A 27,514-nucleotide genomic window follows, 5' to 3' on the forward strand; every position below is an offset into this window, starting at 1 on the left:
AGTTGTTATTTTATTATAAAGAATAGAAAGTAAATTCCTGGTTTAAATGAACTCATTTTATTTTAAGATATAAAAATACTTTTTTTTTATCCACTCACATTTTTATTAACAACCAACTAGTTTCAGCAACAAACTGTTGCTCTCTTCGGGGTTTATTCTATGACTATAATTATAAATATATTATTTTAGTCAAAAAATAAACCCTGAAGAGGGCAACAGGTTGTTGCCGAAACTAGTTGGTTGTTAATAAAAAAAGTGAGTAGATCAAAAAACAAAGTTTATTTATTTCTCATAATAATATATCACTATAATCCACAAAGTTAATGCTTTCAATCACTCAGCTTAAACATTTAAAAGATTGTAACCATTACAATAATAAAGTGATACAATATTTTTTGTCATTATTTCAATTAGTAATAAACTGTATTCAATTAGGCAGTTATATAGACTCAATATATTATAATATCCGTACATCTTGGTCATTTTACATACGTACATAAAATTGATCGACCTTGACAAAACGATTTTTATCGACATGTGAATATGAATTTGCGTTAAAGGTGATTGACCTCCTTAAAACTAAAAATACACAATGTTCATCCTTGGCAAAAGAAATCAAGCCAGGAACTGTTTTTTCTTTCTTTCAGAAACTTGTTTTTTCGCTTACCTCTTATTGATGTATACTCGTATAGTGAATTTCTGAGTGCATTAGATTTGCAAAGAAAAACCTTGATTTCTAAATAACACTGCGTGGTTTTTACTTTCGGTTGTATAATTGTATTGTTGATTTTACGTAATTTGAATTCTAATCATAAGAATGCAAACAAGATATTTGCCATCTATGAAATATGGCATTTATTATGTAAAAGTATTTTTTATATAAATAAACTGGTCTAATTATAAACTAAAAATAAAAAATAAATGGATTTTTTTTCTAGCGTTTCTCGAGTATGTGAATATAATCCGGGATTCGGACCTCACATATAAATGAAAGAGTTTCTAATTAATAAAAAGCTCCTCCTATTTTATCATAAATGTTATGAATAATATCTCGCACGTGTCAAAGGATCTTTGTCAGACGGGAGGAATATCTAATTTAACAAACTCAACCTATAAAATATTGTATTCGACTCGCTTTGTGTTTATAACAGCCGGTATAATTAATATTTTCATTCATCATTTTCTTTTGGAGAATTCGCTTTCGAAAAAACGTTATTTTCGTAAGTTGGCAACTAATGACGTCACAGAAATAGTGGAATTATTTTAATGTTAGTGTCATTGCTAAATTATTGGCGGCTCTATTTGTTGATGTCCATGGTCACAATTACTTGCCCAAATATTTTAAGGATAAATTATTTTAAGTAAAAATGTTCTTGAACATAGTACTAAAAATAGGATAAAATAAGACAGCCATTTTTGAAAAAAAAACAAAGGGACAAGGGTTTCAAAATGTATGATGAGATGCCTGAACGTATGAATAATGAAAAGAGTCTGAAATAATTTTAAAACGAAATTTTTTGTATAGGTACTGTAAGAAGATGTAAATATGTTTATATACATAAGTACATGATGTAAATTAAGTGTAGAAAATAGTTTATATTAAATGTAAAATAAGCTAAGGATATTTAATAAAATCATTGGTAGAAAGGTGAATGTTACACGTGTGTAAAGTGACCACTTAACGATCCTATGGCAGGACGTAAGTCTTATAAGTACCTAGATTTCAGTATTCTTCTTCATCTTTGTTGAGATTGTAGATTTCTGCATACTATATTATGTATGTCATTACAAAAAATACTTATTTGTCTGAACAATGTTTCATCGGTGTTTATTTTAAAGATGAATTTTCAACGGTGATATAAATATGATATATCACTTTAAGCGTGTTATGAAAAGTCATTTTACGTATGTATTTTTTATTTAATATGATTGAACGTAAGTAATCACCCGTGCGTTGGGGACAGGGTCGAAGTCATGGTCGAACGGAATTATGAGGAAACCAGTTTAAAACCTGTCAGTTCTTGATTGATAAGATATGTATATAATAGTGATAAAATATGAACCGCACCTTCACATTGTTTTACTGTGTATTCAGTTCCGTTTGAAACCATTTCATATTGTAGGTAGGTACTTTAAAAAAATGTGACAAATTCGTTTTTTTTATTGTTATTTATTTTTGAGGCCTTCACTCGTTTGCGAGTGATTTGGGTTCTTACAAACTAAGTACATTGTAATTAAAAAAAAGATTTAAAAGAAGATAGATAAAATATTTAAACAGTTACAATATTTTAATTAATATTTATTTATGTATATATATATATATATATATATATATATATATATATATATATATATATATATATATATATATATATATATATATATATATATATATATATATAGGGTCCGCCATCTAAAGTTTTTTTTTTCAACTAGTGCTTATTTCGTGAATGGTAACACTTAGCTCATGTCTGATTTGACAGATAATTAGTTTTATCTTTCCGCTAAGCGAATATGGTTGTGTATACGCTTGAACAACGCTGGGAAATATTGCGACATTACTTTGAAAATCATGGTAATGTTGCAGAATGTGTGCGAAAATTGCGTACGGTTTTTGGAAGAAGAGAAGCACCGTCAGCTCCGTATGTTCGTTATCTTGTGAAAAAAGTGAAAGAAACTGGCATCCTCATCGATAAACCAAAGCGTGAAAAGCCAAAAACAGTGCGTACACCCGAGAATATCGATGTTGTGGCAGAAAGTGTGCGTGAAGCGCCATCAACATCAATTCACCGTCGTTCTCAACAATTGAACATTTCGGAGACATCATTGAGACGAATTTTGCATAAAGACCTTGGTATGACGCCATACAAAGTCCAATTGGTTCAGGAGTTGAAGCCAACTGACCATCCAATGCGTTTTCGCTTCGATGAGTGGGCCTGCGATCGACTTACAGAAGATGCCGATTTTGCCAAAAAAATCATCTTTTCGGATGAAGCTCATTTTGATCTTGGCGGGTATGTAAACAAGCAAAATTGTCGTATTTGGGGCACAGAAAACCCGCACGCATACATTGAAAAGCCGGTACACCCAAAACGAGTCACTGTTTGGTGCGGATTTTGGTCCAGAGGCATAATTGGGCCATTTTTCTTTGAAAATGAGCAAGGAGTGGCCGTTACAGTCAATGGCGATCGTTATCGGGCCATGTTGAACGGATTTTTGTTCACAAAAATTGAAGAGGAGGATATTGGCAACATTTGGTTTCAACAGGACGGCGCTACGTGCCACACAGCCGAAGTTTTTTTAGTTTTTTTTTTATAGCATTTTCAAAAAAAAAAAGTTATTTGGCGGACCCTTTATATATAAATATATATATATATATATATATATATATATATATATATATATATATATATATATATATATATATATATATATATATATATATATATATATATATATATATATATATATATATATATATATATATATATATATATATATATATATATATATATATATATATATATATATATATATATATATATATATATATATATATATATATATATATATATATTCGATATATATGTGTAATATTATTCGATCTATGTTGTTTAAATCAAATGAAAATATTGTTTTAGAATATTACTCTCATATAATAAATAGCACATAATGAGTTTTATTTAATTACATTCGACTAGTTACGAAAACTAGAGATATTTTCATCTACAGATAAAAAAAATCTATAGTATCTGTAGTTTTCAAAACTAGTCGTGTGTAATTAAATAAAACTCATAAAGTGGTATTATACGAGTGTTTATTAAAAAAAAAACAACATTTCATTCCACAAAGGTTGTCGAATCAATAAATAATATAGTAAAATATCATCAAAAATATCGATACCTGAAATGAAACTTAAATCACAAAACAAAATATGTACGAAATATATTAAATGCATATTTTGTTTAGTGATTTGACGAAAAATCTAAATGAATATTATAAAATTTTAATCCTTTATTTTTAAAATATTGAATAAATTAATAGAAACATCTTTTTTTGAAATTATGTTATTTCATTTTCATGTTTTTTTAACGATATATCTTACATATTTAAGGCAGTAGGTCAAAATTGCTTACTTTTGTAGTGAGATTTTAATATAAATTTTTTCAGGTAAATATTGGTAATTTGAAATGGATGCTGGTTTTGATTATCATCAGTACATTGAGGGGCGGAGATGGAAGAAATTTGGATTTATTCCATATCTTCAGAGACTGGACGTTGAAATTAATTGGAAGAACTTCAAATGAACCCAGACTGCTACAGCAAGCGATAAATAATGACGTGAGTTAAAGTAAACTTTTATTTTTTATTAATGTAGTTTGACTAGTTGCAGCAAAAAAAAATATATGATAAGAGTATACCTGAACTAACGAGGAAAAAAATATTGACATCTATAATTTTAGATTTTTAAAAATATACGTTTGTTAAGATTATTAAAATGACTATTGATTATTACAGTTTTAATACATGATTAGGGTGTCTTCCATGAAATTGTTAAATGTGTATTTGAATTCATAAATAAATGTATATATCGCTGGTAAAATGCCAAAGGGCCACAACGCAAAAAAACTCTTTATTCCAAAAATAATATCTATTCGTTAACATTTTCATATTTGAAAGGCACCCATGATTGGACATTTCTAATGCTAGAATCATGGAGTCTTTTTCGAATATGAAAATGTTAACGATTTAGATACCATTTTTCGAATAAAGAGTTTATTTTTTGCGTTATAGCCCTTTGGCATTTAACCAGCGTTATGTTTGTACATACATATTTAAAAAAACAATTGATTTAAAATAAAATTGAGAGTAGAGAAAATGCAGTTTAAATTCTACGGTTTTATTGTTTAATCTTTATTTTAAATATATATCTTGCCCAAATATAGTCTTATTGTTTAATTTTTATTTTAAATATATGTTTTACTCGAACTACCATTTCTTAAAATTTATTGTGAAATATGTTTCCAAATTTCATCAGTTCCCCAAAATTGAATCAATTAATGAAATTAATTTTTTATATTAAGATCATAAAAATAGTTAAACACGCGTCGCAGTAGATTTAAAGAAATAGTGGTATTAACTAAGTAAAATTTTAATTAAAAATGGATAGATTTTACCACAAAGTGACTGCCGAATCAATTTATGAAATTCTTAATATTCAATATATTCATAATTAATAAATTAAATTTTGTGTATTTTTAACAGAAAATTCAGGAAGTGATTCCACTGTCAACTGATTTTCCTTGTCGATTCGTTGGGTCTGATAAGAGCAAAGGCAATGATTGGAATAAAATGTCTGATGAAGTGCTTGACCAAAGGCTACCCAAAGCCAGATCCAAAGTCAGACCAACATCAGTACATGCCTTAAGACCAGGAGATATTGACGTCATAGCAGCAATGGGAGACTCTCTAACAGCTGGTAATGGAGCAGCTGCCACTAATCTTCTACAAGTGGGGTCGGAGAACAGAGGGATTTCTTGGTCCATTGGTATGATATAATAGAGTATGTGTAGTAGATTTTTCCAGTGCAATGTCACAACTGTTGTCAAGAAAAGGCGATTCAGTTGGCTTGGCCATGTACTCCGCATGCCTCCTGAGATCCTTAATCAGAGCCGCATCAGGTTCGCACCGCCCAGGACGACCACTGTTGACAATTCGTCGGCAGTTCTCGTCAGAACATCGGAATGCGGACCTGACTTGAAAGGATGCAAGGAAGCTGGCAGCCGACAGAAAACCCTGGAGACAGTTTGTGGACTCCATTTGCTTCACAAAGGGAGCGGATATCATTTAATATAATATATGAAGTAGATTTTAAGTAAAAATCGTCTTTAAGGGGGGGTACTAGCAAACATTCAATTCAGTAAGCGACCGGCTGCGTGAGGTGCCAGACGTGTCTTCAAAATCATTCTTCTTTAGAATATATATTGAAAAATGTATATTTAAAAAAAATTATAACTCCTTATCTTTTCAATAACTCTTTGCTTTTCAAAACCATATATTTATGTTGAAGAATTTTTTTTTTAAGAATGAAAAACGCTGTTTTAATAAAACAAAATCATAATTACGATAAATTTAACCTAGGTTTGAAGATAAGTTGCGGGCTATCAAATATCCTGTGTTTTTGATACATGGGTTTAAAGTGTCGGTAATTTACTTGAGAACACCATAAAATTAAAACTATAATTAATGTACACTTATGACCCACAAGTAAAAAAAAATACTTTATATAAGTTAAAAAAAACGGTACAAAACAGTAGTTATGGAAGGTTTTCTTTGTGGTAGACAGAAGGTCTAATTTCAATAGCATTGGAATCATCGATTATATCAGTTTTTTAAAGATGTTTAATTTTCTAGGTGGCCAAGGTACCTGGAGGGAATACTTAACCCTCCCAAACATATTCAAAGTATTCAATCCAAACCTGATAGGCTACTCCCTGAGCGATGGTTACGGGTTCCACAGATCTGCACAGTTCAACGTGGCCGAAATAGGCGCTATGTCGCAGGACATAATCTACATGGCTAACCTATTGGTCAAGAGAATCACCAGAGACCCGAGAGTGAACGTCAAAAAGGATTGGAAGGTGATATAACCCAATCATTGTCTCATAGATTATACAATATAAGTCACAATGGAGTCCTATTTCCAACTCTAATGTTTGGAAGTAAAGCGTGGATTTAGCAAAAGAAGGATAAAAGTAGACTAAATACAGTCGAAATTTGATCCCTCAATACAGTGAAAATTTGATGAAAATGCGGCAAAAATGTATGATAGATGTTCGAATGGTGAACAATAAGGAATTATGGTTAATATATCTAAAATAAACATTATCGATAAAATTATGAAAAGTGTTTTGAGATGGTTTGGACATGTCGAATGAATGGATGTGTAAAGAATGTTTTAATAAATTTAGTTGGAAAAACGATCAGAGGAAGACTAAGAAAAATTTGGCATTTGTCAAATACTTGAAAGCGGTCAGGTCAGGAAATGATCGGCGAGTATGTATTAGGAGATGCATGAAAATGTGTGCTTTTTTGTTTTATTTTAATTTAAAAAGCTTACGTATAATGCCTTAGGAAGCGAGAATAGAACGCCACACCACTCTGCCTTTGCAAAATATTCTTCGCGTCTTCTACATTCATGAATCTACTTAATTAATTCCGACTCTTGATCTGGCCACTTTCAAGTATTTGATATGTTTGATCATGCCAAGATTTCCTCGGTTTTCCCCTCCTCCTATTAACTACATCCGCCTCATTACCTTACTGTTATTACATCACTTATGTGTTCCACATGTCTAAACCATCTCAATACACCTACCTTGGTTTTATCTAAACTGTTTATCTCAGCCATCCATTATTTCCTCATTTAATCGTTTTTACCTAAAATAACAGTTTATCATTTCAAATTCAAACTTTTCATTTAGACATTATTATAAAAATGATAATTTATAATAATGATGTTTAAAAAAATCCGATATTTCAAAACCGTTATATTTTGCATAATACAGATAGTAATTGTAAAAGAAAAAGCCTCTTTTTGACCACTTGAGTTTATTTTATTATGACAACTAGTTTAGGAAGCTATGCTTCCATCTTCAGGTCTAAATTCTAAACTGATATCAGTTTATATTTAGACTTGAAGATGGAAGCATAGCTTCTGAAACTGGTCGTCATAATAAAATAAACTCAAGTTGTAAAAAACGAGTGTTTTTCTTTTACAATTTCAATATAAAATAGAGATAGTATGTTAGACTGGTTTTCATAATGACTGAAGGGTCACTCCTTGAAAATTTCTGTTTTTTATTATTTCTAATTTGACCTACATATATTAAACACCCTGTATGTATTTCTGTTCCAGCTTGTTACAGTTATGATAGGACCAAACGACTTTTGTCTTGACGTCTGTTATTTAGAAAACCCTAAAAAAGCACCCGAGAGACATCGGCGCGAGCTTTTGGAAGCGCTTCTCATACTCAAAAATAATCTGCCAAGAACTTTAGTGAACCTAGTTCCGGCACCACGTATGTATAATTTGCAAAGTTTATGTCTCTATGCACCACTGGATGCAGATAAGGATAAGAAAAATAGTGTTTTGGGCAAACATGCACTAAGGAAAAATTAACAATTTTCATCATCTAAGTCTTAGATTTAGGTGATATTTTTTTTTTTAAAGAAATTGAAAATTAATGCATGATGCAATTGATGCAATCGAAGATGATTTGGGCGTGTGAAACAATTTTATAAGGCAAATGTAGTTGCAAATAGATCAGAGGAAGACCGAAGAAAACTTGGCATGATCAAGTATTCAAATACTGGTCGGAAGATTCGACTGGTATGTATGAGAAAATGCTTGAATGTGGAAGAGGCGAAGATTGTTTGCAAAGCGGCGAGATAGTTAGTTAGCTAGTATTTAACTAACTAACTAACCATCACGCCGCTTCCCCGCAGGGGTAGGCAGAGAGAATCGAACGCCACACCACTCTGTCTTTGCAAACATTCTTTGCCTCTTCTACATTCATGCATCTCCTCATACATACCCGACGATTATTACGACTCCTGACCCGGCCGCTTTCAAGTATTTGACATACCTGATTGTGCCAAGTTTTCCTCGGTCGTCCTCTGCTTCTTTTTCCAACTACATTCGCTCCATAAATTTGTTTAACCGTTCTTTCTTCACTCATACGCTCCACATGTCCAAACCATCTCAACACACCTTTCTTAATTTTATCGATAATGCTTATCTCAGCCTTACATTCTTTCCTTATTTCATCATTCGAACATCTATCAAACATCGTTTTGCCACACATTCTTCTGAGGGATCGCATTTCGACTGCATTCAGTCTGCTTTCATCCTTCTTTTGCCAACTCCATGCTTCGCTTCCATACATAAGGGTTGGAACCAGAACTCCATTGTGTACTGCCAGTTTAGCTTCCGCTGATAGATTTTTATTTGCTAAAACTGATTTTAGTGCACCATTCACTCTGTTCCCAGCATTCACTCTCCTTTCTATGTCTTTATCTATCTTTCCATCCCTAGAAAACATACTACCCAAATATATGAAATCATCTACCTGTTCCAAAATCTCCCCATTTACCAATATTTCACACTCAGATCTACATTCATCATCATATAGGCCAAAATAAATTATAGATAGAGGCTCGAGGTTTGAATTAAGAGAACTTTTATATGAAAAAGTATGAAGATGTTTGCAAAGATTGATAAGTGTGGCGTTCTATTCTGTTCGCTTCCCACTGTGGCAAAGCGGCTTGATTGTTAGGTGGCTATTTAGACTACAATAAATGGTAGATACATACTTGAGGTTTGAATAAAGAGAACTTTATTCAAACCTCAAGTATGCCGTTATTATTTTCATGCCGTTATTATATATTATTTCATGCCGTTATTATTTTCCTTAAAACATTTTGAGTGTGTCCAAATACTCGTTTTTTCCAAATACATGAATTTGAGTAGTGTGGTTGTCAATAATGGGTCATGGGTTGTCAATAGAACTGGTGAATGTTACACGTGTGGAAAGTGATCACTTAAACCAGCATATGTCAGTCGTCAGCCCCGCGAATGCCCAGACTTCCAAATTCTTCTTCATCTTTGATGAAATGTCAAAAAATATTGTTTTCCTTCATATCTACCCAATTTAGAGTATTCTTTAAGGCGGTTTTTTTTAGATCTGTATTGTGTTTCAGATCTTCAGATTCTCAAGGACTTCACGGGAAAGCCTCCTCTGTGCGACTTGACTCACTTGGTGGAGTGTCCTTGTCTGTTTGGAGAACCAAACAAACACAGATACGGAGAGATGAGTGAAATTATGAGAAGATGGCAAAATATTGACATAGACGTAAGCAATTCTTTTTGAAAAATTATTACAAAGTTACTGTAATTTAGTTTAATAGAAACCATAGATTTATGTGCGAATAAAATGGGAGTTTTTGGATAGAATTTTCACTCATGAATCACATGGAAATATATGAACTTTAAAGATAAAGGGTATCAAAAGTAGGAAAAGGCTTTATCAGGGGTTCCTAAAGTGTGCGCCGTAGAAAGTAAAGAGGGCGCCGTGAGTCGATCCTCTATCATTATCCAAAACCACAACTATTCTCGGGTATCTATATAAAGCAACAATTTCCTTTTTGAGAGCTAGCATCTTTCCACCCAACTACTATTATTATAGGTACAAGTACCTATTTCTTTCGACTTTAATATATGTACGTACAAATAAAGTCACATTATCTATTCCAAATAGCTTACTAAAGTAGAACGCCGTCAAAAAATACTAAACTTGTAAGTGCACCGCGGGATGAACAAGATTGGGAACCCCTGGGCTATATATATACAAATAACTTAAATTAAAAGTTGGAGCCTAAGTGAGGCCATGATAATATTATTTAAATATTCATTTTATATATTTTATTTTAGGTACAAAGATACATTTTTTTATATTTTATTAATCATATGTATTATTGCTCTTTAGACATAGCCTGTGTTGAGCCGAAATACTTATATGTTAATACAATATAGGGTTTACAATATAGGTAGTAAAATAAATGGTTTTTTAATTGCCAGATTTTATACATTACAAGATATAATACAATAAAATAATCACAAGTATTGAACCTGGACTCTAATTAAGTCTGTTTCCACCTTGTCCCTACCAATGAGGAGCAACCATCGACGGAGACTGTTCTTAATAACATGATCACTTTTGGAATTATTAATGGTTACGGGCAGCAAATTGAATATATTTGGAACAAGGAATAAAAAGCTTTTTTATGCAAAACTTGTATTGATGGATGGGCCAACATAGTTTATATTTAATGCTGACCGGGTTCGAATATTTTGTTGAGTTCTTAACTTATCCATTTTATTCCATAAGTGCATCAATACTTCTTTAATGAACGGTTGTCGTATGTCTAGGACCATTTAGCTTCTAAATATTACATTAAATTAGTGTGATTTTCATAATACATGGCGGTGTTGCATAAGCTGTTTCTAGATTTCACTTGGACGTTAGGTAGTTTAAAAAAAGAGCGATAAATATGCATGAATCGTGACATAATGCAAGGACTTAACGATTATTATTTAAAAAAAATGTATAATCAATATACTGTTTTAATCACTCGTAAAAGAAAGAAAGCTTGATAGAAATGTATATTTAAATATATTGAATTGTTTTATATTTTTTACCAAATAGCAGAAAAGTATAAGTTATCATCTACACTTCGCAACAAAAATATGAACTTCCGTATGTCATCTCAGTCTTGTTTAATCAAAACAAAATTTTGCAAACTTCCTGTTCATTACTCTTTATATTTAAATCAATATACAAATTTTCTAATGTTATTTTGTTATGGTAATTTTTTAACCTTGCCTACATCACCATTAATTTATTTGTTTGTGGGTGCCACGAAGGATACATACATCAATCATTAAATAATGTGACATGGTATGTATGTGTTTTGCAAATTGAATAAAATACGAATTCCAAAATATTGTACAGTAATGACGAAAATAAAAAAATCCATAAAGTAAGGCGTAATTTTACGTCAAATTTCAAATTAGAATTTCGAATCTGTCGACGAAAAATAACACTTTATTTTAATTTTATTATTAAATCTAAATTTATTATTATGTTATATATCTGCATTTCGCAGATTCCCCTTAAATTTTCCAGGGAATCCAGTTAGGTATGTACGTTCTGTGTAAGGGTAATATGAGAAGTACAAGAGTCAACATACTCTCCTAGGTTTTTTATATAAAAATCCCAAAAATTAAAAAAAATATATTTGATATGAAATTCAGTATTTTAGTATTTAAATTGTTGTTTGAAAGAAAGAAATCACAATGGGAATATTTTTAAAAGCAGACTTGAAATTAAATTTAATCGGTTGTTTATTGAACATTTTATTTGCCTTATATAAAAAATAGGCCGTAGCAATTTTATTTTAGTCTACATTTGACCTTTTGATGGAATGGTTATTCTGAGACCGATAGTCATGAAATAGTATTTTAAAGTTGTATTACACAATGTGAACGCTTTTGAGTGTTAAGAATATCGTCAATTGTCTTGATTATTATATATATTTTTTTATAACCAAAAATCTTAGTAAAAATTTGCACAATATGATGTAAACAAACTGTAATATTTTTTCAGCTGGAAAATGCGCCAGAGCTAAATGATCGTGACGATTTTGCAGTAGTTGTCCAACCATTTGATGTGAATATTAAATTTCCATTAAAAAATGGTGTTACCGATTTTTCCTACCTATCAACCGATTGCTTCCATTTCAGTCAAAAGGCATATTCTTGGAGTAAGACAACTTTTATTTTTATTTTTAAAAATACATATTTTTATCACAATGTTGTGAGTGAGTCCAAATGGTATTTTCACAAATGCTAGATATTCTATACTTTGGAGATATTAACATTTACATATTTTATTGATAGCTCTGCATAGATGAAGAAGTCTGTTGAGAGGGAAAATCTTTGTATGGGGAAAGTATTGACATACATTTCACAAAGGTTTTCCGTACAAAAAATACTGATTTCAACATTTGATATCGCGGACGAAATTGCACGGAAAAAATGCAGTTATAAATTAAGAAAATATACGATTCAACCAAATTTGAGTACAAAATTGTGTTTCGAATCTGACTACCTTCATTTTAGTATTTGAAATATTTCATCATGCCAAGTTTTCTTCAGTCTTCATTTACTTTTATTCCCAATTACATTCGGCTCATAAATTTATTGTACTGTTGTTATTTATTGTATTGTTCTTTCTTCTTTTATTCGATTCACATGCCCAGACCAACTCAACACACCTTTCTTAATTATATCTATTATGCTTATCTCAGCCTAGCATGCATTTCTTAAATCACCATTCGAACACCTATCGTACATTGCGCTGCCGCACATTCGTTTGAGAGATCGCATCTACCATATTTTACAATTCCATGCTTTACTCTATACGTTTGGTTGTATCGAATGCTATAAATAAAAATAAATATAATATAAAAAAGTAAAACATTTGCATAAGACCACTTTTGTGTTCAATCAATTGTGATCATTTTTTTAATGTAAACACGACTGGTTTCGAGAACATTGGTAGTTTTCGAAACTAGTCGTGTTTAATCATCCGAATTTATGTTTTTAATTATGACTTATATTTTCAGCCGCTAATGCTCTTTGGAATAATATGCTGCAGCCGCCTGGAAGAAAGCAAACGAATTGGAATGAGGCATTTAAGAAATTTGAATGCCCGACTCAAGAATTTCCCTTCATCTATACTTTGAAGAACGCCAAAGCCTTTCAAAATACTTCAGATATTTCAAACAGCGTTTCTTATTGAAAAGATTTAAGCAAAACATAATGAACGTAAACGAAATTAAAAACGAGAAAAGCCTGGTCTAGGGCTTTTAAAATGAAAACGCTTAATCAATAATAAATTTGAAAGCTTCGAGATAAATAATATGTATTGCCAGTACTTACTTTTGGAAATATAACGTCTTCTTGGTATAGACCTTGTCTGTTTTTAAGAGGGATTCTGTGATGTCGATTCCCAGCTGTCAATCCGTTTCTTTGGTGGTCTGCCTTAGAGTTGGTAGTGCGGTGCAATGTTGGAAGTCTGGATGGTTCCATTCTCCTCACATGCGCATACTATTGTATTCTTCGTTGTCTTCCCCACCTAACAGCATCTTCGATCTCGCATATTTTTCTTGTCCTGGTGTTATTTATCCTATCTCGTAGGCTCTTGCCAGATTTGGTCCATAATTATGATTTATGATAACGTTATGTTTGTCAGTCCCAAATAATGGATCAATATTTACCAACGAATCATATGCAGACTTTGCGTAAATGATATCAGAGCTGTGATAAGTTATTGGTCGCATTTGTAATGTTGTATGGTGTTGGATTAAAAATGAGAAAATACATAAGTTTATTTCACTTTGAGCGAGATGGGTGTCAAGTTTGTACGTTCTGAGTGACTGAGATAGGGTACTTTTAGTATTTTTATATGGCCATAAGATGTAAAGCAAGGATAGTATATTACAAAGTGAGAAAATACATTTGTTTACCTCACTTTGAGCGAAATGGGTGTCAAGATTGTGTATTCTGAGTGAATGAGAGGGGGTACTTATAGTAATGTTATCTGGCTAAAAGATGTAAAGCAAGGATAGTAGGTATAGATAGTGAGAAAATACATTTGTTTATTTTGCTAACAGTGAGATGGGTGTCACGATTGTACATATGTTCTGAGTGACTGAGATAGGGTACTTTTATTATTTTATCTGGTCATAAGATGTATAGAAAGAATAGTAGTATATCACAAAAAAAGAAAGCCTGAGCATTTCGGGGCTTACGACTTTGCATTTGGCTGGATTAAGTGACCGCTCAACGTCTTTTTATGTATAAAAACGAAATATGCTTCGTTTCATTTGAGACACCTATAATAGTAGGGTGAAAAACTCAGAGTGTGATTCAATCGAATTCCGAAATAATTTTTGTATTAACTAAACAATTTTTTTGCGGATACAATTTATACTGTATATTCTTATGATTTTTTAGGAGAGGAGAAAGGTACGAATGTTAAGTTCATTCATGATCACTTTCGTGTAAATTAATTTTTCATTGCCATTTTTTGCAAATTTTGACGATGAATGATTAATCATTAATTTAAGGAAATAAGACTTGTAATTTAAATTTTGTATGGAAATATTTATTTAATCTGCTGCGAATTGAACTACAATGGATAAACTATAAAATATTTCAGAATGGCTTCTTCATTTTTGTCGTTAAAATAAATATTATCCTTTTTGAAGTTTGTATTAAATTTTTTATTTTAGGATAAACAATACATTTGAATTCGCATGAAGCTGTAATATACGTAAAATGAAAATAAAATATTCACATTTTATTAGTATTTTTACCTTTTTTGTAATGTTTTTACTTGGAAATTACCTCTTAAAATAGTAGGTTTAAAAGTATTATTTCAAAAATGAATATTTTTAACCAAAAAGTGGCGAATTTAATTGTTTATTCTCTTAAAAAAATAAAAAGGCATCTGTGTAAAACAATAAAACATTTATACAATTTATATTTGATGAACTAACTTTGTGATTTTATCCGTTTTGTAGTTAAAATGTAACTTTGTTTTAAAATCACTATAAATGTTTTATTATAACTTAATTATAATATCTACCGGTTTCGAAGCTAAAGAAGCGGTTAGCTTCGAAACCGGTAGACATTATAATTAAGTTATAATGAAATATTTACAGTGATTTTACAACAAACTTACATTTTAATTATAAAATAAAACAATTATTAAAAAATATTGATCAAATTGATAGTGAAAAATGTACAGTTTTGTTACTGATTTTTTTCTGTTAATTTGTAAAATTGTATTCTTTTAATTCGCAGCATAGTATGCTTTAGTTAAACAATGCAATGTACAAAATAAGATATAATTCTTTAAATTTGTAGTAATAAATAAATTAAGACTACAAATTATATGAGTTTTATTCAATGTTTTGAAATGATATTCGAAGTTTATTTTTACTATACTACGATGATTCTGGTATGGCAATAATAATACAAATATTAAACAATTGGTTTAGTGCCGGTTTCTTTAAAAAAAACACCTCGTTCGTTCGTCATTTTACTAGCCAAAGCAGTATTATTTTATCACCTTCATTTTCTTTAAAAATTAACAAAATTTATTTAATTTTTATTACTTTACTTTATGTATTTTTTTTTCATCTGTATGCAACGTAAATTAAAATTTAAAAAACAGTATAAAAAAATGTTACACCGTCATAGAATAAAATTTAAGTCATTAAACCTAGATAAAAATTAACGAATGCAACGGTTTTTTCGTTTATGACGATATTAAGGCGTTTTAAGAGTGTAGAGACATCTGTGCAGAGCTCACATAATAAATATGAATATATTAATGGTTACATAAACTTCACTACCCAAGGAGTTTTTATTCAAAGAATAATACAGACAATAAATTTTAAACCTAAACGATAGATGGCGCTATAAATAGACATACAGTATTTGATAAAAGTTTGAAGGTTTAAACATTCATGGTATTTTTTGTATGAGTGATTAATTTGCTTCACTTTGGAGTTATTTTAAATAAGTTATAATAATTAAGTTATTAATACTTATTTCAAGTAAATATTACACATTAAAATATTAAAACATATTTTATTACTTTTCATAAAAAGTATATTAATACATATTTCAGGCATCTCATAGTATGTTGCGGGAATGAATCTTACGTACATTTCATGAAGTAAATTAATACGTATTTCAGGCATCTCCTAGTATTTTGCGGGAATGAATTTTACATACATTTCATGAAGTATATCAATACGTATTTCAGGCATCTGCTAGTATGTTGCGGGAATGAATCTTACATACATTTCATGAAGTATATTAATACGTATTTCAGGCATCTGCTAGTAGGTTGCGGGAATGAATCTTGCATACATTTCATGAAGTATATTAATATATATATTTCAGGCATCTCCTAGTATTTTGCGGGAATGAATCTTGCATACATTTCATGAAGTATATTAATATATATATTTCAGGCATCTCCTAGTGTTTTGCGGCAATGAATCTTACATACATTTCATGAAGTATATTAATACGTATTTCAGGCATCTGCTAGTAGGTTGCGGGAATGAATCTTGCATACATTTCATGAAGTATATTAATATATATATTTCAGGCATCTCCTAGTATTTTGCGGGAATGAATCTTGCATACATTTCATGAAGTATATTAATATATATATTTCAGGCATCTCCTAGTGTTTTGCGGGAATGAATCTTACATACATTTCATGAAGTATATTAATACGTATTTCAGGCATCTGCTAGTAGGTTGCGGGAATGAATCTTACATACATTTCATGAAGTATATTAATACATATTTCAGGCATCTCCCAGTAAGGTGCGGGAATAAATCTGCGGATTACTCGTTATGAGAAATGCTCGTTATGAGAGGTTCCACTGCATACATATGATACAACATTCACAGACCAGTTTTTACATTTAAAAGGTTTATTTCATCTATCGAGCGAGCAGTACATTTTTCATACGTACAAACGTATATTGCAGATATGGTAGGAAAATCGATTTTTCTTCTCAGGTCAAGTTTATCTTGTTTTCATTCTTACGTCACCCGTTGAAGAGATAACAGTCTGTAAACAAATTTCAGGGTGAATTATAAATATAAATGAAAAAAAGTTTCGTCGAAAATTGTGACGGTGCGGTGAATGGAAAAAAATAAAAAAAAAAGTTTAAAAAAATATTTGTGATTAACGAAGATTTGCAAAAGTTCAGTTTTTTCTTGTTCTGATATACAGTTGGTGAATTTCTTTGTATATTTTTTGTTTTCCTTTGTGTTTGTTTTTTTCATACATTTAAATTTTTGATAAACCATGTAACATGAAAACGTTATAAAATCATACAAGGCAGTGTGATGTGGCGTTCTGTTCTCTCTGCTTACCTCTGCGAGAAAACGGCGTGATAGTTAGCTAGTTGAGAAGAACTAATGTGTCCTTCTAACTTAATTTTTTTTGTTTCAGAGTCGATAATACATATCCATTTTTATTTATTTAATTCGTAAATTTCAGTTTTTCATCAAATTTATAATGATTCAATACGAATTTTCATTTTTTTTAAAAATCATTCAAGTCGTTAACGCCGGCTAAAGGCATTTTTACTAAAGGGATAGTCGCAATAACAGATCTCATTCAGCGTTCGGCAACAGTAGAAGCCACACGATATTTCACGGCCGATTAAAAAATATATAATAATAATAAAACCCTTATCCGCACCCCAATGGTACATAGGGCACTGCGTTATATAAACGCAGTGTTATCTTGATCGTTTACACATGAAGGTAAGGTGATCAGCCCTCCACTTCAGGTACCAGTCCAGGGTAGTATTGAATATATGTAACAGTGAAAAAATCACTTATATTTATTTTACCCCCCTTGGGAATCGAGCCCGGGACCTCCAGAACGTTAGCCGAGCGTATTGACCATTATACTACGGAGGCGGACAAAAATATATACGAGTGTATATAAATATTGGATTTTTAAGAATATACATTGAAAAAATATTTTTTAATTTTTTTCAACTCCTTACGTTTCAATTGTTCTTTTCTTTTCAAACCACATATCGCTCACTCCTTTCAAGAACGTCATAAATAAAAAATTTACGATTTTCGGTTGTGCATGTTTTCGGAATGCCCAGATAATGTACTAAATCCCAGCAAAAGAATCATATTTTTAACTTAATATTTACCCGCTACAGGGCAAAAAGTGTAGTTTTTTGCATTTTGAAGAAAAGGTATTGTTAATTTTTTTTTTTTAAATTTACAAAATATTTTTCAAATGGAGAAAAAACCTTCAGGTTTTACCTAAAAAGATCTGTTGCACAGTAAAAAGTTCAATAAGTGGCTTGGTATTTATTTTTAATATATTGTATTTTATTTTTAAACTTTAAAAACGTTCTCCTGAAAAATCAAGTTTTTTAATTTGAAAGGAGTGAGCGATATGTATTTTTTTTCGAAGAAAAACTTTTTTTCAATATAGAAACTATGTTTCAACAAAAAAAATCAATCAAGTGAAATGTAAGCTGGATTTAAAGAAAGTTTAATTGCTATTTAACGTATGTAGGGCCTTAAAATATATATATATATATATATGTTTTTTAAATTAATATTTTACTTAGTAAATACCACTATTTCATAAAATCTACTGTGACACGTGTTTCGATGCGTTCCGCATCATTTTCAAAAACCGTATGTGAAGCTTATTCTAAATTTTAGAGTTGGGTCCTTGGGCGTGAAGGTTGAAGAGGTGGTAGTAGCTGTTTCTGTTTATTTTTATTGTTCTTCATACAATTTGATATTGAAGATTACAAAAATGGCAATCTACTCATTTATATAGGTCCATTTAAAATACATTTAAAAGAATCTTACTAACTGGAGAAGCAGCATTCCGATTTACTCCAGATCCATTCCAAGTTTTGCTTAATTTATTTTAAGTTATGTTGTAACTGAAACAGTAATGGGCCTTACTTAAAAGTCGTTAATATAATTTATCTATGTACGAGGTAGATGGTGTTCACGGTTATGGAAATGTCAATTATAAAATACCAGTTCAAGTTCTAGTTGCATTAAGCTCGTTAAATCACCAATCGATTAAAAAATAGCTAGAAAAATATACTCTACAAACACAATATACTCTACAAATACAATATACTCTACAAAAAATATACTCTAAAAAATATTCTCTAAAACACAATATACTCTACAAACACAATATACTCTACAAAAAATATACTCTACAATACTCTACACCCACTGTAGTAGTTGTAACAGAAAAATATACTCTAAAACAACTATCTACAATATTTTTATTAATCAGGCTCAAAAAAGGCCTATTTCTTTACTTGTGAACGAAATAAATTTAACTCCATACTTCACTTCCAACCTAAATGTATGGAGGTGAAGCATGGAATTGGCAAAATAAGGATAAAGGTATATGCTATCTCTCAAATTAATGTGCAACAACACGTTGAATGATAAATGTTCGAATGGTGATATAAGGAAAGAATGCAAGGTTGAGATAAGCATTATTGATAAATAAAGAAAGGATATAAAAATAAATTTATAAGGCTGATGTGTTTGCCAATAGAAGCAGAAGAAGACCGAGGAAATCTAGGCATGGCGATGCATTCCGCATTATTTTCAAATACGGTATACCGGTGTTGGTATATGACGTGAAATGCATCGACACATGTGTCACAATAGTTTTTAAGAAAAAGAAGTATTTACCTAATAAAACTTAATCAAAAAAATAATAGATATTAACATATGGTAGAGTGACTACCGAATCAATTAATGAAAATACTTTAAAATGGTCAGGTTAGTATTCGGAAAAATCAGTGGGTGTGTATGAGGAGATGCGTGAATGTGATAGTTAGTTTAGTTTTTACTTATATCTAAGTATTATTATAAAAGCAAAACCTTTTGGGATGTAAAGAACACATGTTTAAAATCAAAGAAGCACAATCCGTGTTATAACAAGACCAAGGTAAAAATCATTATTGAAACCTATTGGAAAACCTGTAGAAGCCATAATAATATACGTTTAATATTATGAAGGTGAGTAAGCTACGTTTATAATATTTAAATAAATTTAAATTGCATTACACAATTCAATTATGGTCAGATGAAATGTTTCTTCAGTTTGGAAATGCGTGTTTCGTATGGAATATGTTAATTATGGTGACATTCAGCAATTCTGAAGGGAGAACTCTGAATTGGACTCAGTATCTGAGGGAGCTTTATACTGACCTAACGGGAAAAACTGTGGATGATCCGAATCTTTTGCAAGAAGCTGCTAAATACGATGTAAGACAACTTATACATATTATATCTTAATTTAAAAAAATATGTATTTAATAAGAAAATCTCAGCAAGACCTATGGTTAGTTTGAGAAAGCTTTTATTTAGCACATACTTTTTTATTTAGATGTATTTAACAAGATTATTTTACATATTGATTTGGCGTTTAATTTGTAGAACTCCATTTTAATTTATGTATTTATTTTAAATCAAACACAGATTTTTTGGAGTCTGAAACGAATGTTCGTTTGATAATGCCATAACTAGGCGAAACAATTGTCACACTTTAAATTTTTGTGTGTTTTTGTAAATAAAATATAACTTAGTAGACTCAAAAAATCTGTGTGTGATTTAAAATTAATACATAAATACTGTAAATATTCTTATTTCAATATTATTTTTTGTCTACATGTACCATACATATGTTCAGATGTCAAAATGTAAAATTAACCGCTTACGTGGAGAAACTCAAATTAGTGAAGAAAAATTTTAATACACCCAAAAAGCTGTGATTTTTTCACCCTTTATTCATTAATTCTAATTCTTTTATGCATAACAATGAAATCCAATATTAATTTGTGCGAAATTAAATTTTAAGTTTGTTTTATGATTGAAATCAAATTTAATTAGATTTAACAGAGCTTTTTCAAGTACAGGCAAAGAAAGTTTAAAATACCCAAAAAAATATATTTTTCTTAAACAAGTTGTCAATATTAATTGTTTTGTTATATGTATCTACTGATGTATTTTTTTTTGAAGAGGCTGCAACACATTGTGCCAGACATAACCGAATTTCCCTGCCGTTTCATCACGTTTGACAATAATGACAAAAACATGTCGAAAGATGGACAGATGTCGAATGATGTGGTCGAGAAAAATTTGCCATTAGCAAGGTCTGAAGAGAGACCAAGTTCGGTCCATGCCTTGAGGCCAGGAGACATTGACGTCATAGCCGCTGTAGGAGACTCCATCACAGCGGGGAACGGATTGGCTGCTTCCAATATTTTACATCTAGGAACAGAAAACCGAGGAGTATCTTGGTCCATTGGTAAGTTAAAAACATCTAAATAATGCTTAAATAGGATATAAAAGTTTAACTTTAACTTATTATATTTATTTACAACATTTTGAGTGTGTCCAAATACTTGATCACAAAATATGGATTATCTCCAATTACAGAAGTTATTTTCATATAATTATTATTATTATTATTTTTGACATCTCATCAAAGATGAAGAAGAATATGAAAGTTTGGTCAAGAACAAGGTTTCTAAATTGGTTCATATGTATAGAACTTCCAAGAATTTGAGTAGTGTGATTGTCAATAATGGGTAGAATTGGTGAATGTTACACGTGAGTAAAGTGATCACTTAAACCAGCCTATGACGGTCGTCAGCCCCGTAAATGCCCAGACTTCCACATTCTTCTTCATCTTTGATGAGATGTCAAAAAAAATATATTTACGCTCTACAGGATAGTTGTTGTGGACAAGTGTTGTTTTTGCATTTTGAAGAAAGGGTATTGTTTAATTAAAAAAAAAACTCAATATTTTTCAAACGGAGAAAAAACATTAAGGTTTTACCAAAAAAGATCTCTTGCATAATAAAAAGTTCAAAAAGTGGCTTGATATTTATTTTTAAAACATTTTATTATATTTTAAAACAATAGAAACGATCTACTGAAAAATCAAGTTTTTTTTTATTTATGACGTTGTTGAAAGGAGTGAGCGATATGTAAGAGTTACTAATAATATGATAGTGGAGGATGGTAGATTGAAATACATTCTACAAGAGCTTTGTCACTTTTTTCTCAGAACTTTTATGAATAATTATACATATATTTAAAACAATGATTCAACTTACATTAAATCAGATGACTTTTATAAGCCGTAAATGAAGACATCGTAAGATGACGAGCGCATATTAATAATCATAACCTATTTTTTTATATTTGCACTTTGGTTATTGCGAAAATCAAGATTTCACGAATGCATTACGTTAAGTTCGTAAATTATTAATTTTTATTTCATCATCAATAGCCAAAGCAATAGATTAGACGATTGAAAATAGATAATTTTGCAGTCTTATTCAATATTCAATTTGGAAAGAAATTTTGTATATTTAATATTTAAAAAAAATACTTAAAAATAATTAAATTACTTGCAACATTTTGAGTGTGTCCAAATACTTCTTCACAAATCTGGATTATCTTCAATTATGGGAGTTATTTTTCATATTATTTTGAATAATATGAAAAATAGAATTGGTGAATGTTTCATGTGAGTAAAGTGATCACTTAAACCAGCCTATGACGGTCGTCAGCCCCATAAATGCCTAGACTTCCATATTCTTCTTCATCTTTGATGAGATGTCAAAAAATAATATAAAATTACTTATTATATTTTAATATGTATATTTTTATATGAAACTGGAATTTTACCCCAAGGCTCCTTAAGGTGTTTCAACAAAGTAACATGTAATAATTATTAGAACCTAGGAATGTTTCCTAAATTATTTATTAAGTGTGTACTCTGAAATAAACAAAGCCAGTGCGCAAAAGGCTGCCCAAGAAGCCCCACATGTTGCCAGCGTACATTTTTTTAAGAATTCATTTTGCAATTTAGCGACGTATTTTTTTAAAGTCATTCAATAACTCTTTTCTTCTTAAAACTATATAATTATTTAAAAGGAGAACTTATATTTTCTATGCAAAAAAACGGATTACATAAAGGATTTTTTTTTAGAAAAATTGATAGTATAAAATGTTACCTGGATTTAGACAAAATTAAGTTACGACTGTTCGATTACTGGACCTAAACTTGCGGGCTATTGATATTCCTGCCTTAAACATTTTTCGAAGGATATGCCAATTCAATAAATGCACAAAACTAACATAGAAAGAGTTAACACTTTGTTGAAATGATCGATTCGAAATTTTCAGGGGGTCAAGGCACTTGGAGAGAGTATTTAACATTGCCAAACATATTAAAAGTTTTCAATCCAAATTTGATCGGCTACTCTTCAAACGACGCTCTAGTATTTCACAAGGCTGCCCAGTTCAACGTGGCCGAGCCTGGCGCCATGTCCCACGATTTGGTGTCCATGGTCAAAAAACTTGTGAAGAGGATGACCAGAGATCCTAGAGTTAACATGCAGATGGACTGGAAGGTAAATAAATGGTTTAGTCGATTTATTTTTTTGTTTTTTTTTGTTGTTTTCAATATTGAAAGCATTAACTTTGTGGATCATATTGATATATTATTTCGAGAAATAAAAATACTTTGTGTTTTGATCCACTCACACATAATGTCAGTGGTTAAAAACACAAAGTATTTTTATTTCTCGAAATAATATAGAATTATTTTTTGACATCTCATCTAAGACGAAGAAGAATATGGAAGTCCGGGCATTTACGGGGCTGACGACCGTCATAGCCTGGTTTAAGTGATCACTTTACACCCGTGTAACATTCACTAATTGTACCCATTATTGACAACCATACTTCTCAAATTCTTGGAAGTTCTATATATATGTACCAATTATGAAACATTATTCTTGAATCACTAGAACTTCACTAGAGACATCTATCAGCATATGAATGTAATACCAATTCTCTTTTACTTTCAGCATAAAGCACCCCTAAAGACACATTATCAGAAAAAAACACGTTTATTTGTTGTAGCTTGTCACAATACTAATCGGTTCCAATGATTTTTGTCGGAATATCTGTTATCTGGAAGATGCTAAAAAGGAACCGGAAATTCATCGCCGAGAGCTTTTGGAAGCGCTTTTATTAATAAAGGAACGATTGCCGAGAACTATCGTGAATTTGGTACCTGCACCACGTACGTACTAAAAATATAACGTGTTTTATTAATTGATTTTTTATTTGTTTTACATGAGATTTTATCAAGTGTACAGGGTGGCACAAAATTAATAATTTTATTAGAAGAGGTTATAATTTTTGCAAATGCAAAAATGTCAATAATATTTGATGTTTATAAACTATAAAGCTGCAGTATACGAACAGATTTATCGTGGCGCAAAATTAATAATCCAGTTAAGACTTTTTATAACTTTTTTACCACATTAAAAAAAATATTTTGCGTAGTGAAAATCTTTATTTGGACCTTCAATTTTTTTCTGTTAAGTAGAAAACATAAGACCTGTCAAGTGGCTGCTGCCAGCGCTGATACACATTTGTGCCCGTTTTATCAATCTGTTTATATGCTGCAGCTGTCTAGTTCACTAATTTCAAATATGTTTGACGTATGACGCCATTTGCAAAAAATTATAACAATTCCGATAGGGCTTTTAATTCTGTGCCACCTGTATAAACCAAGTTTTTTTTAACAATATTTTGTATGTGTTCAATTTTTTTGTTTTCAAATGCTGGATAAAACTAAGCGATTTGATATTTATGTATTAATCGTGAAATCAAACACAGGTTTTTTAAATCTACTAAGTTGTATTTTATTGTTATAAAACACATCTTCTTCTTCTTCTTTACGAGCCCTCTGACCTCTATAGCTGAATATAGGCCTATTCCCCTTCTTTCCATTTGCACCGAAAACACAAAAAAAAACAAATAAAAATTAATATTGTGACGATTGTTTCGCCTCCATCTTCTTATTTTCAGACATTCGTTTGAAAATGCCATAACTAGGTGAAATAATTGTCACAATATAAATTTTTACGTTTTTTTTGACAATAAAATACAACTTTTTAATTAAAACCCTTATCCGCACCCCAATGGTGCATAGGGCACTGCATCATATAAACGCAGTGTTATCTTGATCGTTTACACATGAAGGAAAGGTGACCAGCCCTCCGCTTCAGGTACCAACCAGTCCAGGGTAATATTGAATAAATATAAGAGTGAAAAAATCACTTTTATTTATTCGACTCCCCCTGGGAATCGAACCCGGGACCTCCAGAACGGCAGCCGAGCGTGCTGACCATTACACCACGGAGGCGGACAAAAAATACAACTTAGTAGACTAAAAAAAATCTGTGTTTGATTAAACAATTTATCCATAAATTAATATGGATTTCTACAAATTTAACGATAAATCAATAAATGAATTGTGTGGTTCTTTTTAAAAAATTCCTCTTATATTTGATTTCAGATATGCAGATTCTGAAAAATCACACTGGAACACCATTATTGTGCCATTTGTTTCACTTAGCAGAGTGCCCATGTATCGTCAGAGAGTCATTCGAGAAACAATATGATGAGTTCAGTGAAATTATGCTGAGGTGGCAGCAAATTGATGTTGAGGTAATAATTCAATATTAACGAGCGAAATTGTCAAAAATATATTACACTTAATCTGCCTACAACCATTTACCAGCTTATTTGAGAATAATCCGGAATCCCAACCAGTTTCAATAACAACTGAAGATTTATATTATTTTTTGACATCTCATCAAAGATGAAGAATTATTTAATAATTCCTGAAATTGGAGAGTGTTTGGACACACTCAAAATGTTGTAACTGAAGATTTATGTTTTACAAATCTCCCATACTTTCAATTTACGAACATAAAAATTAGAATGATTTTTATTTTTTACTTAAATAAATATATATATATATATATATATATATATATATATATATATATTTTTTTAAGTTGCAATTTTATTTTATTTATTTTTTAAACATTTCTTCTTTTAACATGTCTTATACTAGTACGCTGTGCCTCTCCAATTAAGAGTCTAAGCTCTTGTGCTTGGAGAGGGACTTACACTCAATATTGTTTATACTTAATTAATGATAAAACAGTTTTTTCTTCGTTTTATTTTTGTGTTTTTTTTTCAATAAATATGTATAAAAGGCATTTAATTTAATTTTAAAATCTTAAATTTTTTATGTCTGTAGGAAGCTTATTAAATATTTAGTTCCCAAATATTTGAAGTTCTGTTGGAATTGTTTGGATTGCATTTTGCCATTGCATGGCCTAGGTAACGTTGTTCAAGACAGAAGGACCTAAAACCTGAGGACAAAGAGAACTGACTCCAGCAGTTTACAAGGACAATAAGCTGGGATGTAGCCAGGAAGAATAAGCATTTTGCTTTTGTAAAATCATTTTTGGAATCTCAACAATGAACTATTTTTTAGAATCAAATATTTATCACCCTTCAAAAGATGAAAAATTGTTGTATTATGAATGTGGGAGTTATCAATTCAAACCCTTCGTCCTTTAGTTTTATTTTTCTGTGGAGAGAAAATGATTTAAATCATGTTTAAAGTTTCACAACTTGAAATGAAACATGTATCGTTTATTGCAAAAGAAAATATTTTTATATGGTTGACAGTGTGGAATCAATAACATATTATTTTAGATGGAAAACGCACCTGAATTGAATGATCAAGATGATTTTGCTGTTGTGGTCCAGCCATTTATATTGGATATAATGTTCCCCCACAGATATGGCCACACAGACTATTCTTATTTTTCTACAGACTGTTTTCACTTTAGTCAGAAGACGCATTCACGGGGTAAATATAAAATATTTATACAATATCATTTCTTAAAAAAGTCTTTAATAAGTAAACGTTAACAATAAATAATAATTTTATCATATGTTATTAATGTTGATATTTTTTTTAGCTGCTAACGCTTTATGGAACAACATGCTTCAACCACCGGGCGTCAAACAACGGGATTGGGGAGATTTATTCAACAGTTTCATGTGCCCGACTGTCGATTTTCCCTATATTTATACGTTGAAAAATTCTAAAAGAATTATTAAAAATTTAGAATCTTAAAATAAGGATAGTAAAAATATTGCTTATGTAGAATACATTTATATAAGATAATTTCTTTGTTTTACCCGAATTTATCAAATACACGTTTTCCCTGTCTTTATTACAAGAAAAATATTTGACAAAATGACTTATATAACATTAATTTTTTTTTACGCTTTAATCTTATTTCACCATACACCGGGTTTCATCGTTGCTGGCATAATCCGTCTGATGATTTGAATTTATACAAAAAT

General features: G+C 30.5%; 2 protein-coding genes across 2 annotated transcripts; both read left to right on the forward strand.

Annotated features, from left to right (window-relative positions):
* The first annotated feature begins 4,175 nt into the window (after window positions 1-4,175).
* On the forward strand, window positions 4,176-15,502 carry LOC148301450 (phospholipase B1, membrane-associated-like). Its single transcript, XM_088273221.1, has 7 exons — window positions 4,176-4,341; window positions 5,266-5,548; window positions 6,415-6,641; window positions 7,919-8,081; window positions 9,763-9,914; window positions 12,228-12,384; window positions 13,249-15,502. Exons 1-7 carry the CDS (start codon window positions 4,195-4,197, stop codon window positions 13,422-13,424), a joined length of 1,305 nt encoding a protein of 434 aa, XP_088129347.1. The 5' UTR covers window positions 4,176-4,194; the 3' UTR covers window positions 13,425-15,502.
* A 4,884-nt stretch (window positions 15,503-20,386) lies between these two features.
* LOC148301451 (phospholipase B1, membrane-associated-like) lies at window positions 20,387-27,281 on the forward strand. Its single transcript, XM_088273225.1, has 7 exons — window positions 20,387-20,515; window positions 21,269-21,557; window positions 23,450-23,676; window positions 24,191-24,353; window positions 25,638-25,789; window positions 26,855-27,011; window positions 27,124-27,281. Exons 1-7 carry the CDS (start codon window positions 20,387-20,389, stop codon window positions 27,279-27,281), a joined length of 1,275 nt encoding a protein of 424 aa, XP_088129351.1.
* Window positions 27,282-27,514: the final 233 nt, after the last annotated feature.

This window comes from Brachycentrus maculatus, unplaced genomic scaffold (genome assembly GCF_059751285.1).
Source record: "Brachycentrus maculatus isolate JH-2025_06_01 unplaced genomic scaffold, ASM5975128v1 h1tg000561l, whole genome shotgun sequence".
Taxonomy (NCBI): Eukaryota; Metazoa; Arthropoda; class Insecta; order Trichoptera; family Brachycentridae; genus Brachycentrus; species Brachycentrus maculatus.

Bases quoted from the DNA above. Each gene is read 5' to 3' on its own strand.
- LOC148301450 (XM_088273221.1), top strand. From the start codon at position 4,195: ATGCTGGTTTTGATTATCATCAGTACATTGAGGGGCGGAGATGGAAGA. The intron at 6,642-7,918 runs GTGATATAACCC...TTTCTGTTCCAG, and splicing joins ACGTCAAAAAGGATTGGAAG to CTTGTTACAGTTATGATAGG. The intron at 9,915-12,227 runs GTAAGCAATTCT...ATATTTTTTCAG, and splicing joins GGCAAAATATTGACATAGAC to CTGGAAAATGCGCCAGAGCT.
- LOC148301451 (XM_088273225.1), top strand. From the start codon at position 20,387: ATGGTGACATTCAGCAATTCTGAAGGGAGAACTCTGAATTGGACTCAG. The intron at 24,354-25,637 runs GTACGTACTAAA...ATTTGATTTCAG, and splicing joins GAATTTGGTACCTGCACCAC to ATATGCAGATTCTGAAAAAT. The intron at 25,790-26,854 runs GTAATAATTCAA...ATATTATTTTAG, and splicing joins GGCAGCAAATTGATGTTGAG to ATGGAAAACGCACCTGAATT.